Source organism: Pholcus phalangioides, unplaced genomic scaffold (genome assembly GCF_987345545.1).
Source record: "Pholcus phalangioides strain wild (caught in Gottingen) unplaced genomic scaffold, Ppha-v1.0 ptg000042l_1, whole genome shotgun sequence".
NCBI lineage: Eukaryota > Metazoa > Arthropoda > Arachnida > Araneae > Pholcidae > Pholcus > Pholcus phalangioides.
The window spans coordinates 27986355-28002162 of NW_028301628.1; the positions used below are offsets into that span (position 1 = coordinate 27986355).

General features: G+C 37.1%; 1 protein-coding gene across 2 annotated transcripts; it reads right to left on the bottom strand.

Moving 5' to 3' along the window:
- Positions 1 to 952: 952 nt before the first annotated feature.
- RPA2 (Replication protein A2) lies at positions 953 to 14656 on the bottom strand. 2 transcript variants are annotated; one of them, XM_089254960.1, is made up of 8 exons: positions 14464 to 14656; positions 11205 to 11299; positions 9902 to 10003; positions 9592 to 9708; positions 7937 to 8125; positions 5740 to 5862; positions 1768 to 1862; positions 953 to 1639 (listed from the first exon to the last, which is right to left on the bottom strand). In XM_089254960.1, the coding sequence occupies exons 1-8, from the start codon at positions 14474 to 14476 to the stop codon at positions 1555 to 1557; spliced, it is 819 nt and encodes a 272-aa protein (XP_089111086.1). In that variant the 5' UTR covers positions 14477 to 14656; the 3' UTR covers positions 953 to 1554. The 2 variants fall into 2 exon arrangements, with proteins under 2 accessions (XP_089111086.1, XP_089111085.1); XM_089254959.1 differs by having other exon boundaries at positions 14593 to 14647.
- Between the last annotated feature and the right edge of the window lie 1152 nt (positions 14657 to 15808).

Consider the following 15808-nt stretch of genomic DNA (forward strand, 5'->3'; position numbering starts at 1 on the left):
TTTCCGACAGGAAGATTTTAATAAGGCTAAAAAATCAGAAGTCTTCCGGGTGAACCAGAAGCATTGACATCCATGGGGATTACATGGGTTCAATCATGATGCAATACAATGCCAAAATCATTATAGCACCAGCTCTCCAAAACTAATGTTGGCATTAGCTCGAGGTTTGACTGTACATGGTTAGAAAACAAAAATGAAATAGTATCATTACAAAGACCTGTCAACCTCCAGAAGGTAAAGATCCAGTAACTTTCTTATGAAAATCCCACAATTTACTTAAAAATCTGGCAAATGTATCTATGAACATTTCATATTTCTTATGGCCATAATAAGAATCAAAATAAGTAATGCAAAAGGTAACCATATTACCCATATTCTAGGAAACATAGCCATATTTTTCGCTATCATTTGGTGTCTGAATAATTTTAAAGGAATGTTCAATTTTTTCAATGATGATTCCATGAATTACTGATATTTACTGCACATTTCCGCTCTGTTGAACTTCTTTTTTTCGTGTAATTATTATAATTTACCAAGATTTGTAGAAGCCTCCAATTTCCCACCCATCGACAATTTTCAGTAATAAATTAAGAATTCTGCCCAAAACTGGTGATGTCCCATATTTTCCGGTATATATAGATCCCGATTTTTTGTAATTTCCACTATGAAATATGGCCCATTCCACTACATAGTAATACATAGAGTACACACGGTCAATTGAATCATCTACCAGCCAATTTCAGGATTAAACACACACACAATACATAAAAAAAGTTTCCAACATGAACAGGCTGCCACATGCATTTACGTTCATAGATTTAGATAGCTTAGACCACTTTTCATACGTGCTACCGCACCTGGTAGTGCAATGACACAAGAACTTTTTAAATAATAGGGATGGAAATCACTTTCTAAAAATAAAGACTAGCAGCAAAAAACAGCAAATGGAATGTTTCCTTTTTCAAGTTTTTATTATTTTTAACAACATGGCAATAATTGAATACCAGGAATTTAATATTTGTAATCTGGAAGCCCAGACAATGTCATGAAATATGGCATTGCCAGGCTAAATCCGGAGAGTTTGCAACTCTGAACATAACAGCATTCACCAATACCTAGTGATAGAAATGGAAATTTTTCACTAAAGAGGAAATTTTGCAGATAAATTTCCCACACACACAAAATTATTAAATAAAAAGTCACCTGCAACTTTCAATGTGAAAGATCTGTGAAGGTTACAATGAATAGAAACGAAGGGGGGGGGGGGAAGGAAATTCCAATTCTTTCAAAATCCAATACACAAAATATCAAACATGGCCATCATGACTAAAGACAAAAACAACAAACAAAATTAGAAATTAATAATTGTTATCAGCAAAAAAATTTTAAATGAACAAATTTTGTTCATTGCATACAAAATTTAATTGTTAACAAAGTTTTTTAAAAGAATGAACACACAGACAATCAAAATTAAGCCAAACAAATGCTTAAAGGAATGGAAATTATAACCCCCCTCCCACTTTTTTTTGTAAAGTTTATAGCTGAAGTACACGGCTACATGTTTTCAGTTGATTTGAAATGATCTTCATCAACAGTAGAATATATATGGCCCTCATTGCTCAGGAACTCAATCGCCTCTCTGTAAAATACAAATAAGAGTGAAAAATGTTTTACTCTCTTTTTTTTCAGATTCGTTTACTGTAATATATTAAATGTGTTCTGTTTAATTAGGCTAAAAAAAGAAACATATCAAAGTCATGGACTTACTTAATCGCTTGCCTAGTCAGTGTCTTGATATTATTGAACAGATCGTATATACTGGCACCCTGATCATCATGAGATGCAGAAATAGCTTGAAGGACCTATGTTTAAAAGTAAATAAAGTTTTCTTAATATATATATTTGCTAACATGTAATATAATTCAGCTTCAAAAGTAATATGACATACATAAACAAGTCATGTCAAAAAGAAGCATTCATATGGGCTTGAAAGCCTTGCTTCGGGTACTCGAACTGTAAAAAGCAAAAAGGTTATCAGAATGTAATTTGAAACTAGTTTTTGGGAATCTGAAATGAAACTTCCGTATGCACCAAAGGCATATGCAAGACCCAAAAGTTGACGAAGGTGCATCCAGCATATGCCCCTGTCATACAGACACCCCTATTCGCCCAACTTCCAGGTGCAAATGTGAGCCAATATCCCTGGTAAAAAAGTCTTGCTAGAGAGCAACAGGCCTACAACGGTAAGATCTTCAATCATTACACTTCGCCCACAGTTCAAAGAATAGATAGCAGATTGCAGCACTATAACAATCATTATACAGAAACAAACTTCACGTTAGGTTCACAACTCAGACACACACATTCCAACATGTACCAATTCGTCAGAAGTTCCTCAGAGAAATATGAATGATGTGCATGTGTGGATTAGTAGTCACTCCTATTTGGCAGTCAACACGCTCTTGAAGTCAGTTTTTACCAGAATGTAAGGGAGTTGTTCCAATTCAGTTTCTAAAATGTCTCAAATAGATTGCCACAAGCTGCATATTCATTGAGACGTCTCTCAATTTTTACAAGTTACATTCAAAATTCTTGCCATCCCCCAATGGTGCAACTTTTTTTTTTAAACTGCAGTTCTTTCTTTACGACTTTTTTGCACACGTGTCCTTTCACATAAGGTTGTTATTTGCCAGCCATTGAGAATGAGATTCAAAATGTGCTGTACATTTAATTCTGGTTCTCCTTAAGAGAAAAATGACTCAAACGTTTTGTTTACTTCTTCATGGTCATTGTGAAACATTGAACATAGAACTATAATTTGAATACTTTGCACTTTAAACCAGATATTTTGCACTATAGTGGATATCATCCAAACTAAACTGCAGTTCATTCCATCCCTTTAAAATTCATATATTTAACTACAACCTAATTAAGACTCTATTGGTTATAATTATTTAATAATTATAATTTAATAATTAACCAATGAATTAATCAATGACTGCGATTAATTTATTCACTCCGAACTGTAAAAATTTTTTAATGAATCAATTCACCAACATGTTCCTGAGAGAGAGAGACTTATTAATCATATAATTTATTAATAATAAACTGATTGTATATCAATTCCTTGATATACAATCAGATGACCTTGATATCTTGAGAAGGTTTTAATCACTACTCAAAACACTAACATAAAATGAGTTTTTGAAACCTCACACAAGGAAAAGAAAAATTAATAAACCAAATGGTACACATAAACCCCACCCAATAACCTGCACATTTAGGATATAATTTCTGGTTTGCCCAAATCATTAATTGCAATCTACTACATTTGTATTATTTGGCAATATATCAATGATTTCCTCTTTATTTAAAAACAGTTACATGAATTGTGTTACCCAGGTACAAGTTTTGTGTAGGACAAAACCTAGAAAGTAGGACATTTTGGAAAAAGTGGGACAAGTGGGAGACCTGAGCTTACCTGCTGCCAGGATGCATTTTGATATCAATTTCTTTGCATCTGCCTTTATGAGAAATACTATCACTATTGCACTACTAGTTAGAGGGTCCCCCAACCACCCACGTGGGGGGGAAGGGTTATGGTACCCCTGTAAAGCTGTGACTGTAGAAAGTGGCCACAGCTCACACTATAGTAATTACACCATTCAAAAAAAGATAAACCTGTTCTTAAGGAAATTTTAATGGTTTTGAGGTATATTGGGGCCAGTTGATTCCAAATCTGACATTGATTATGTCATATTGGCTCTAGTTTTTAAGATAGAGTAAAAATTAAAATCAATAAAAATATACAAGCAACATACAAAGCACATTGAAGATGTGTTATAAATAAATACAGATCATTGACAAAGGTATTTCAGTGATCTTTGGATGATTTCAGGGCTCTGAATCTGGCATTAGTTTTTATCACATTGTTCAGAATATGCATTATCTCAAAAACTAGACCCAATTCGACAGAACCAATGCCAGATTCGGAATAAGCACACCAGTGATTTTAAAATCAATTAAACATTTTTGACAATGATTTACTGTATTTATTTATAAGGCACAGTTTCAATGTGATTTGTACGCTGTTTATGATATTACCATTGAAATTTGATTTTCCCCTTTATCTCTAAAACTAGAGCTGAGCCTAGAACCTGACAAAACCTATCCCAGATTCAGAAAGGCACCCAAAAATTATCCTAAAATCACTGATATATCCACAAAATCAGTGTTGAGCAGTGTTATATTTATACTGATTCACACAAGATCTTGCCATCCCTGCGTGGCATCCAGGGTTTAAGCTAGATAAAAAATTCCTTTTGCAAAAAAGCAAAAAGGGGGGGGGGGGGTGGGGAGCTTTAGCAAAAATGCTACAATGCTCATGCAATGATTGATGGTTGGATGTCTACTCGTTTCGTACCTCCTGTATGTATTTTTGCAAAAGTGGCTACTTCTTCTTTTGCATTCCACGATTTTCTTTTGCATTTCGTGAAAAATGCGACCATAGCTTAAATCCTAGTTGCATCATTAATTACTAAACAACTCATTCTTTTATTGTGTCATAACCAATTAATGATTTGTAATAATGATAATCGCTACAAAAACTTCGTTGAATTCAGTACAATTGTTGTTATCATTAATTATTTTGCTTTCATTGTGTCATAATTAAATGGGACCAAAAAGTTTGTTAGCAAATGAAAGGTATGCACCTTGTTTATATGCTTTCAATTTCATACAACGTGACGTTGTGCTTCAGTCGTAGTTTGAGTTTGGTTCCTATACATTTTAAGGTTAAAATGTATGTTACTTTTCTTTCAAACCCAGCACAACTAAGGTCTATCGCCATGGGCAATTTACTACCTAGTGAGTTGTACTGGAAGTGTAAGTGTGTGTACCTAACAGTCTGGTTGCGTATCTAGTGTTATGCATGATTTTTAGTGCTGCGAGACAGTATGATTTTCTCTGTGGCGAGACTTTTTAACAGGGAGATCGGCTCGCATTGTATGTTACTGCAGAAACAATATAACAGTGATTATATATAATCTGTGTCCGCTAACGGCGAGTGAAATACATTAAAGGAATATTTTAAAATGCAGTTAATTCCATCCCTTTTTTAAATAACCAGTTTTGGCTCGGGTGTGAAGAGAATACACTATTATGATTTCGGCACAGCGTTACTGCCAAAGTGTGACCTTAATCTGTCCAGATTTCTACTTGTGAAAAATTTCTTAATTATTAACAGCACAACTGCAACAGGGATATTTTTCTCACTCCTGCCAATCAATATCTGAAAACATTGGATTTCAAAGATGTTGACATTCTACACTCTGTGATTTTCCGAGATTGTTTTTTAGCTGGGGTAGTAGGTAAAAGCATTTAGGTGGCCGCTCATGCATGAAGCATAGTATCATAGAAATTTGATGAGGCTAAACATATTGAATGTAGAATGAAACAAATATGGATGTCATATTGAATCAAAATAAACATTTTGAAATATATGACATCCATATTTGTTATGGGCATCTTTTTCTCATTCACCTCGTTGGGCATTTTGCCTGTTGTGGCGTTGTATTTGTATATAATGAAAAGATCTAAGCAGGGCAAAACTGTCTAATATTTTCAGGCGACATACCAATGCAATAGCTATACACTTATGGGAAAAATATGGGGGGGGAACCAAAACATTTGAATAAATGAAATGCACTTTCATAGAAGTTAACAGTATATCCAACTCACAATTTGTTGAGGTTTGGACAAGCCATGTGTACCACTGAAATTACTTTCACCAAAGGGCATAGCATTGGATGAACCAATATCCATGGGCATAGTTGAACCAGAATAACCTCCCTTCACACCCTCCTAAAAAAGCACAAAAAATAGAAAAAGAATTAGGATTGAATAAAATTAAACATAATAACTGTGTTCAGACAATACACTTCAAACTGGTATGGGGGAAAAAAGAATATTTTAAATCAGGGCTGGAAAAATTCCAGGTGACAAAAAAAAATTGGTATTGGCGCATAAAATTTTCTTTTCGTAGTTACTAAATTGCAAGCAGAGACCTGCACGAAATGCTTTGAATTTACAGCAGCACACTTGCCAATATAAGAGGGTTACTATACCCTGAAAAAAAGTCAAAAAAGAGAAGCATTATTTTTCATTTTTTTCTTTAAAAAAATTTTGGCATCTAAACAATTGTTCTGATACTCTTACTGTAACGATGAATTTGCATATACAAATGTGAGAGAGTTTGAGAGAAGACAAACTTGGAGCTGATTTGTTTTGTCTGTACACAGAAGGCAATTCGTAAAGCCACGTCAAAATCTACAGCTCTACTCGATACTGAAATGCTCAAAAACCTGTTTTCTGTGAATACCACCCCACGCTGTGGACAGAAATTTTTTTTTTTTGAGAGGTTCAACACAGTGGGTCTGGATCCAGCTTCATTTGCAAAGTGCATGGTCGAACTCGCAGAACTTGTATCGGAAAGAATGTTTCATCGTAGTGCTGTGATACTGAAGAAAATGGGAATGGGGTCTAGGATTGCTAGAGGTCTGTATACACGGCCCACAAGGACGTATGCAGGTTGGGATTGCATTGAATATTCATCATTGATTATATGAATTATTAAAGGACTCTGCAACCTTGAAAAGTTGCTTCCAAAGAGGGAAGGGGACCTCATGTGGCCCAAGCCTTCTAGGTTCCAGTGCCAATGAGGTGCTGTATTTAATGAACTTTCAATTAAATTTTTTTCAAAAAATTAAATTTGAGTTTTTTGTGCTACTATAAATTTTGTCTAATGTAAATAAGTCAAGATCAACCGGATGGTTTTACTGAGCTGTCCATTCTTTTTTTTGAAGGGATTTGTTTATATTTTACTTTTGCTTAGTGACAGTGATATCGTTTTTGACAAATGAAGCATTTTTATTTCCAGCTCTTTGTAGAGCTTTGTAGATATTTTTTGTCTCTGCATGTCCTAAAAATACAGAAGACAATTGAATGCTATTGGGTAGCATCAGGATCACAAAACTTAGAATAGGCTTATATATCCAACTGCTTAGTTATGGAAACTGTTGTTTGACCTATACATAAAATGTGCAACATAATTTTGAAAGATAAATGCTAGTTACTGTACAATGAATAGTCCAAGACCATGAAGTAGTAATTACAAAATTATTTTTTCTATTCGGATAGAAGTTTTTAATAACTACTCAAAACACTAACACAAAATGAGTTTTTGAAACCTCACACTATGGAAAAGAAAAATTAATAAACCAAATGGTACACATAAACCCCACCCAATAACCTGCACATTTAGGATATAATTTCTGGTTTGTCCAAATCATTAATTGCAACTACATTTGTATTATTTGGCAATATATCAATGATTTCCTCTTTATTTAAAAACAGTTACAGTGAATTGTGTTACCCAGGTACAAGTTTTGTGTAGGACAAAACCTAGAAAGTAGGACATTTTGGAAAAAGTAGGACAAGTGGGAGACCTGAGCTTACCTGCTGCCAGGATGCAAAGCCTTGTGTATCGCCTATAAAGACAACCCTGATGGGAGGCTGAGAAGCAGGGCCGTCATTTCAACTTTTTCCGGGGGCGGGGGCAAAGAACATGTACTCAATGTGTCCCCCACATTGCTCCAAGCTGCAAAAATGTTTCTAATGATGGTAAGCCTAATAGACATAAAATTACCATCAGTTATCCCGACATTTTTGCGATAAACAAGCTTTGGAAGTCAAACTTCCAAATCTTGTTTATCGCAAACTGTTGCTTGTTTATAGGAAACTGTGAAATGCACAGTATGTACTACAAAATTGTAATCAGAGTCTGTACAAACAAATAAAAAATTAACATATATTTGTACTGTATGAAATGAAGCGGAAAGTTGAAGTAGAAAAAAAAAATCTGAAATAAAAATAATACTTTGTCTGATTTGGTGATAGCCATCGAGGTATGGATAGTTTCCAAGATGTGCATTGTCACCTCATTGATGTCTTTCAAAGGAGCGATTTTGAAAGCGATAACATGCCTTTTGCCTTTCATGGAACGAACTGCCCCAGTGACTCTAACATATGTGTTTTCATGAATGTTGCGGAACTTGCTCTCAACTTCCTGAGAAATGAAACAAATGATTGCGACAATGATTAGAGATCATATAACAAATATATATTTGAAAAATTATAAAAATTTACAGAATTTTATAAATAAAAATTTGCTTCAGACTTTATTTAGCAACCTACATAGTTATCTCATAAAAAGTTGGAAGCGTAAACATAATGTATCACATTGGGTACAGCCAAACTTTGATACCTTTAAAATCTGATATCGTTCAGCTGCTATGCAGTCATGTGGAAATGGTGCTGGGACTCTCATTGCGAGGATCCAGGTTTGGTTTGGAGGCACAGGTCAGTTGAAGTTAGTTTTCCCAAGAGTTTTCAACTTTGTAGAGCAAATGCGAGCCATCCTCCCATTTGAAAGGTTCTCTTTGCACAGAGCAGGCAGACCTTCAACATCATACTTACACCAGGACTGGTCAAGTGCCAGGTCGCCATAATGACTAAAAAACTGGTATTGACACCTAATATTTTTTTTGTGTAGTTACTAAATTGCAGGATGGAAGTAACACAAAATGTCTGAAATTTATAGCAGCATATCTGCCAACACAAAAGAGGGTCACTATGCCCTGAAAAAGTCAAAAGAAACATTGTTTTGGACCTTTATCTTTGAGAAAAACATTTTTCTTGGCACCTAGATTTTTTTTGCGATTTGACCAGTCCTGACTTACATAACATGAAAATTCAAGCATTTACCAACTGCACTTCAAAATATGGAAGACAGATGGCAGCATCACCAAGAACACGAAACAAGCACAAATCGGACAACATAAATACGTTAGGGCCACACACACAACACATTCTGGCAGGAACCAATTCATTAGAAATTTCAAAGAAAAAATGCTTACGAGGACCATAGAAAGTAGACATTTTTAAAAACTTACAGAAACAGGTATTATTACAGATAATGAAAATTCAAGTTAAAGAAGTTTTTGGCCGCAGTTAACTAAAAATCTAAATTTATATAAATCAAAGTAATTATGAAGAAAAAAATGTGTGGATACAATTAATGGGGCATATCCCAAGCACCAGGTCATCTAACTAAAAAAAATTGGTATTGCAGCCTAAAATTTTCTATGTGTGATTGCTAGCTCGGGCAAAAGAAATACGCTAGGTTTATAAAATATTTGGTTCACGCCTAAATTATTTTTCCCGACTTGTTAAGCAATGTGATTAGTGTAATGTAATAGTTATTTGAAATTTTATATGAGTGAATGCAACACTTGTGATTGAAGAAAAACATGTGAATAGTGGTTTCAAGATGTTTAAGAAATTTGAATGTCAAAATTTATTCAAATTCTGAACGGATTGTTATATAATTTTAGAAAAAGTTCAAAAACTTGTATAATATTGTAGAGAAAGAAGAACAACACAAGTTTCAAACACTACAAGAAATTCTGATATGAATTCATTGAATAGTTATTATGATGAAAATTAGCATAACAAAATTCACAGAAGAATTACCTCATTTTCTCCAACCCAGATCTGTACTTCGATGCTTGGTCCACTGAGGTCATTTATTAAATAAGTAACTTTAGTTGACTGACCGACAACTGACTGAACAATACCAACAAACGATACCTGCAAGAAATAGAAGGAGGGGGAGGAAATGATGCAATCAGATAAAATTCTATGCAGACCTACTGCACAATAAGAAAAATTCTGTTCAATAGATCTGGAGACTCATTAAAACCTAGGTATGCTATAGCGGAGTAGAAAAAGCTATCTTTGTATGAAAAAATCCATCAAAAATCTACACAAATGAAAAACTTACAATTTTAGCGCTAAGGCTACCAATTCTCAGGCATTCATCTGACTCTGGCATTCGCAATATCTGGGCAATAGTACATGGGACGACGTTGGTGAGTCTTTCAGGCTATAAAAAATGGAATTTCAAGATTTAGTTAATTCATGACAAAGAATTATGTTATGACCTATGCACTCTATCCATATCACTCTGCGAGTGGCATTTTCCTAAAATGCTTCATAACATGTGTTTCAATAGGGGTTAAGCAATTGCGTATCAGGCTAAACTTAAATGGCAAAATAAGGGATCCAACCAGCTGATAAAAAAAAAAGTGAAAATTTGCATATTCATGCTGAGGGGAACAATATTTACATGTAAGAAACTTCCTCCATTACAACAGCAAATAATCAAGAATGAAGGTGGGCTGCTAAGGCTGAACATGGATAAATCGCAGGGATTGACAAATCAGAATCACAGAGGTGAGAAATTCATCCTTTAATGGCTCATTCTACATTACAAGGGAGGGGGGGGGGGGTGCACTAAAGTGCATGTTTGCTCCGGCTGAAAAAGCATCTAGTTGCGGCCTTACGTGTGGTCCAAGCAGATACAAGTCATCTTGCTAATTTCGATGTCAAAAGACCGAATTGATGCTGGCTGTTTGGTGTCTTCCCCCCCCCCCAAAAAAAAATTACACACACACACATATATATTTCAATCAATATATTTTATTCTTTAAGAAATAATATTATACAATAGAAATGGGAGGGGGGATTGCCAAGAAGCCAACTTGGCTCATACTGGCAATAACATTATAGAGTAGATATTTACACAAAATTCAGCACAATCATAACAAATAAAGTCATGGTTATATATAATAAATGAGAGGGGGAAGAACACAAAATACTGTACATACAGTTGACGGCGACAGTTGTGGTGGGAACAATACATATTTTTTTTATTTGATGTGATCGCAACATTTACTTGTGATGTCATTTCGGGGATTAAAAACGAAAGTGACAGTCTTTTTTGTGGGTAAATTCTTTTGGAATAATTTTTTCCTCCAAAAGCAGGGATTTTTTACAATTATGGTCAAAATTTGGGAGACACAAGAATTTTTCAAGAGTCCGGGGGAGGGGGGGGGGGGTAGAAATCCCGGAGACTTGGTAGCTAATGATATACTGATATCCACGGAGGGACTTCACTTTATAATCAAGGTTCTACTGAAGACATTTTTTTTCAGTATTTAAAAATACTCCTTCGAATTACAATTTTTAACACGAATATACATTATTAGAGGACAATCAACAGAAAATATGATAATGCGTTTTACCTTCTTTTTTTCCGTTGACCCAGGAGTAGCAGCAGTTGTGTTCAAAAACCCTCCAGACTGAGGCTCTTGCTTGACTGACCCAAAATTTCCGTAATCTACGAAAAAATTACAAATCTCAATATGAAGAAATTATTCTACAGTTAAATTCATCTTTGAGGTGCATGTTCCTGCGGAAAAACACACGCACGCACAGTCACAGTATTCAACATTTGGGAACGCCTATATAGTACAGTAACCACTGCCTATAAAAATCCCTGGTTATAAGCATCAACCGTTTATGAGAGTCAAATTAGCAAAACCAAAACCAAACGCTGTTTTAACATAGGGAGCACATCGGTTATAAGTATCAGATTTCAGTTTATAAGAATCAATTTTTCCCCCTTTCAAAAACTGCCACCGTTCATTTCAGAGATGAGAGCTAGTAGGATATATTTGTTATTTGGAGGACTACTTATCGTTACTTTTTCTTTTGTAATAATCACTCAATATTTTGCTGCTGCCTTTCCTTATAAACATTGGGGGTTACAACTTTGCAGCAAAGTGAGCTTTAATGATTTTCAGAACTTATCGGCAAGAGATTTGTAGTAAAACAAATTGGTCAGAACCCAGTTTAGCATTTTGTCGAAGAAGCTGTCATGAGCCAATAAATGAAGAACAGTGTTTTCCAAAGTGGGTGTTATCGCCTCTTTTTGGGAATTGATATAATCTTGACACAAGATACAACATGGGATCCTATACAGGTCGATTCCGCAAATAGGACGATGGGAACAGTAAATGAAGAAGAGGGTGAATGGACAGAAAAGTTTGAGAAGACTGGAGCTATGCATATGGCCATGGATGAAGTAGTAAAGTGTATAGTAGTGGTAAAGTTACTGCAGTAAAAATTTAAGTAGTCCATATTGACAGCAGCTGTGGTGGGGGAGTGGTCATAGTGACAGACTCGCATCGCAAGGATCTGGATTCGAACCCCACCATCGCCATAGCAGTGGTCGGCTGAAGTTGATTTCCTGTGGTTCCCAACTTTGAGGCATGAATGTGAGAGCCGATCTCCCCATTAAAAACTCTCGCCACAGAGAGCAACAGGTTTACTACAATACGATTATTCAATCATTACACTTCACTCATAGTTAGAAAAATTGATGGAACAGATGGAAGCACTACACAGAAACAAACTTCACGTCAGGTTCACTACACATACACATTCCAACATGCACCAAATGTTAGAAATTCTGCAGAGGAATATGGAAGAGGCATGGCCCCCACAACCTGAAGCAGGGCCCCTAGGCTGGGATCTTTTACGGGCCCCCCGACCAGACTTTCACGGGCCCCTTTATGATGAATTTATAGCGTGAAGAAACAAAAAAATGATGACAATCATCCCGGGCCCCAGGGCTGGAGCCTTGTCAGCCCACCCCTTGTGGGGGCCATGGGAAGAGGTGCATATGTGGTTCAGTAGTCCATACTCAGAAAAAAACGTAGTGGAGCAAAGCCAACCAAAGGAAAACCTATCAATATAGTGGGACAAGAAAGCACATACACAGCTGTAGAACAAAATGAAAATGATTCAGGGGAATGAACAAAATTTTCCAACTGCGAAAACATCGGAGAGAACTGTGGATGTTACCAAGTAGGCTCTTTGAGCATACAGTTATGAAAAGGTCCAGTGACTATTCTATGACTTGGAAAAACTTGCACAAAGTTATTCATGAATTTTCAACTCTAACACATTGCCATAAGGAATAAAAACTATAGCCGTTCCCTTTGCGGGTCCCTCATGATAGGTTCTAGTGTTATCTAGAAAGTTCTGTCTAGTTCTATCTATTTTTCTTATATTTATAATCAATTCCATCTCCCCATCCAGACTGAAACTGTCAACCCCACCTTTTGGGTGGAAGCCATGATCGGAAAGGGAAGCTGATTGTTTATTACGACCATAGGTGTAAACTTGCATCTGGCTCATGTGCTCGAGTCCTCCTCACCCCCTCCCCATATTTAACCTTATGTTCAACCTTTAATTAACAAATACTAGGTTTGAGGACACTTCTCTCCCCCCCCCCCCCATTAAGTTCACGCTGTGATTACAACACATGAAATATGAATTATATAAACTGTACATTAACACATCAAATTGGTTTTCATTACTTCGACTTTCAAACTCTTAAGCCGGGTTTTCCTAGGGATAAGTTTTTTTCCGCCGCATGAACCAAATAAGACCATTTTGCGCCGACAGAAACGTTACATAATTACGCTATGCGTTTGTTTTCCTAGCGTTGGCATCAGCTACTCTGTCGTCTGCATGCTCCGGTTTGAAGGGAAGGAAAACACAAGATTGAAGATAACAAAATGCGATGAGCACCCGACTCCTCCAGAAGCAGTCGGACAATCACGCCCGACGTAAAACGCTGTCGTGAGCCGTATTGCGCTCTAGGAAAACAGTCATACTGATTTTCTTGTTGGTGAGTGGACGGCGTGTCGCGCTGAGTGATTCACGTTGCACGCGGCACGGAATAGGTTTTTTGCGCCGCGTGAACCGAATTAGACCATTTCGTGCCGGCTGGAACGTGTTGCATAATCACGCTACGCGTTTGTGTTTTCCTAGCGTGGCGCATCAGCTGCTCTGTCGTCTGCATGCTCCGGTTAGAAGGGAAGGGAAACACAAGAGTGAAGACAACATTGGCAAAACGAGCTGCGCACCAGACACCTCCAGAAGCAGTCGGACAATCACGCCCAACGTGAAACGCTGTCGTGAGCCGTATTGCGCTCTAGGAAAACAGTCATACTGATTTTCTTGTTGGTGAGTGGACGGCGTGTCGCGCTGAGTGATTCACGTTGCACGCGGCACGGAATAGGTTTTTTGCGCCGCGTGAACCGAATTAGACCATTTCGTGCCGGCTGGAACGTGTTGCATAATCACGCTACGCGTTTGTGTTTTCCTAGCGTGGCGCATCAGCTGCTCTGTCGTCTGCATGCTCCGGTTAGAAGGGAAGGGAAACACAAGAGTGAAGACAACATTGGCAAAACGAGCTGCGCACCAGACACCTCCAGAAGCAGTCGGACAATCACGCCCAACGTGAAACGCTGTCGTGAGCCGTATTGCGCTCTGTAGGTACTGAGCTCTGTAGGAAAAGTCATACTGATTTCCTTGTTGGTCAGTGGACGGCGTGTCGCGCTGAGTGATTCACGTTGCACGCGGCACAGAAAACCTGCTCCTAGGAAAACCCGGCTTTAACGTCAAATGTAGGGACACAAATGGACTCACCGGAGTTCCACATTTCCAAAGATTTCCCCACAAAACAAAACGTAAATTATAATTGAATTAGAAAATTAAAAATTATATATTTTGAGCTTCAAAAACCAATTAGAAGAGGAGCACTATTTCAATAATTACACTTCAATTTGTCTCGCCTTACGCGCATACGCCATTACAAGAAATAAACAATGCTTTAGCCCGCGAAAATTCCACCAATCACAGAAGTGAGTGCATTTCAGTGACGGGCAGACAGTAATAGAAACCCACAAACACAAACTCAATGTCAGCTGAATTTATTCCCTGTATGAATCATGGATTGACCATACGCCTCGCTGAAAATTTTTCTCGCTCGATTGAAGCATTAACTTCCTATAGGGGTCAAGACTTTTGATTAGTCCCCCCCCCCCCTTGAATATATGCTCATCAAATTTGAAGTCACTAAATTATGGACCCTGCACAAATTTCTTTTATCTCAATTTTTGAATGTGACTTCAACGTCGGAACATTTAGTCCTAATTAGGACTAGAAGCGTCATCTATTGACAAACTAGAAACATTATCAGAAAAATAAAACCGATTATGGAATAGCTGCTGTCATCTAATATTTAAAAATAAAGAACAAACTCAGTACTCATTCTCAGTAGTGGCATAGGTTTATTTTTTTTGGGGGGGGGGGAAGCTGTGGATGCTTGTCTCCAGCTTTAGTGCAGGAGTAGAAGAGTGCTTGTGCGCTCATTCTCAGAAGTTGCATAAGTGTTCTAGAAGTATGAATGATTGTCCTTAGTAGCGTTGTAGGAGGCCAAGGACTGTGGATAATTTCCTTAGTTTTACCGTAATTCTCTGGGGCTGTATATGTGCTCATCCCAGTGCCGTCTTAAGGCATGGGCCCACCCGGGCATGGCCCAGGGGCCTCACAAAAATGGGATCTGGTTGAGATTTTCGAAAATTTGCCTGGTAGGGCCTCAGAAAAATCATTTGGCCCGGGGGCCCATGATGCTCTTAAGACGGCAGCATAGAAAAACTGAGCCAGGCACAGTTCCAGTGATCGCCCCTCCTGATAGCAAATTAATGTGGGGGAAAAAATAGTCTTGTAAATATAGAACGGTTTATGAAACCCACACAATAAGTAGCCCTACTTGACTCATTGCTCTCAATCTGCACTCAAAAGAAATACTATAGAACTGGAACCTTTTCCAGCACCTAATAAATAAAAATACCACCATATATCATATGGTTTTTTTTTCTTTTGGTAAACAGCCCAATGAGGAAAACAAGTCTCAAAAATTCATTTTTTGTAATTGTGCTACCCAGGGCCATGACTAAGATTTTTGTTGCTAGGGCAAACATGATTTTGC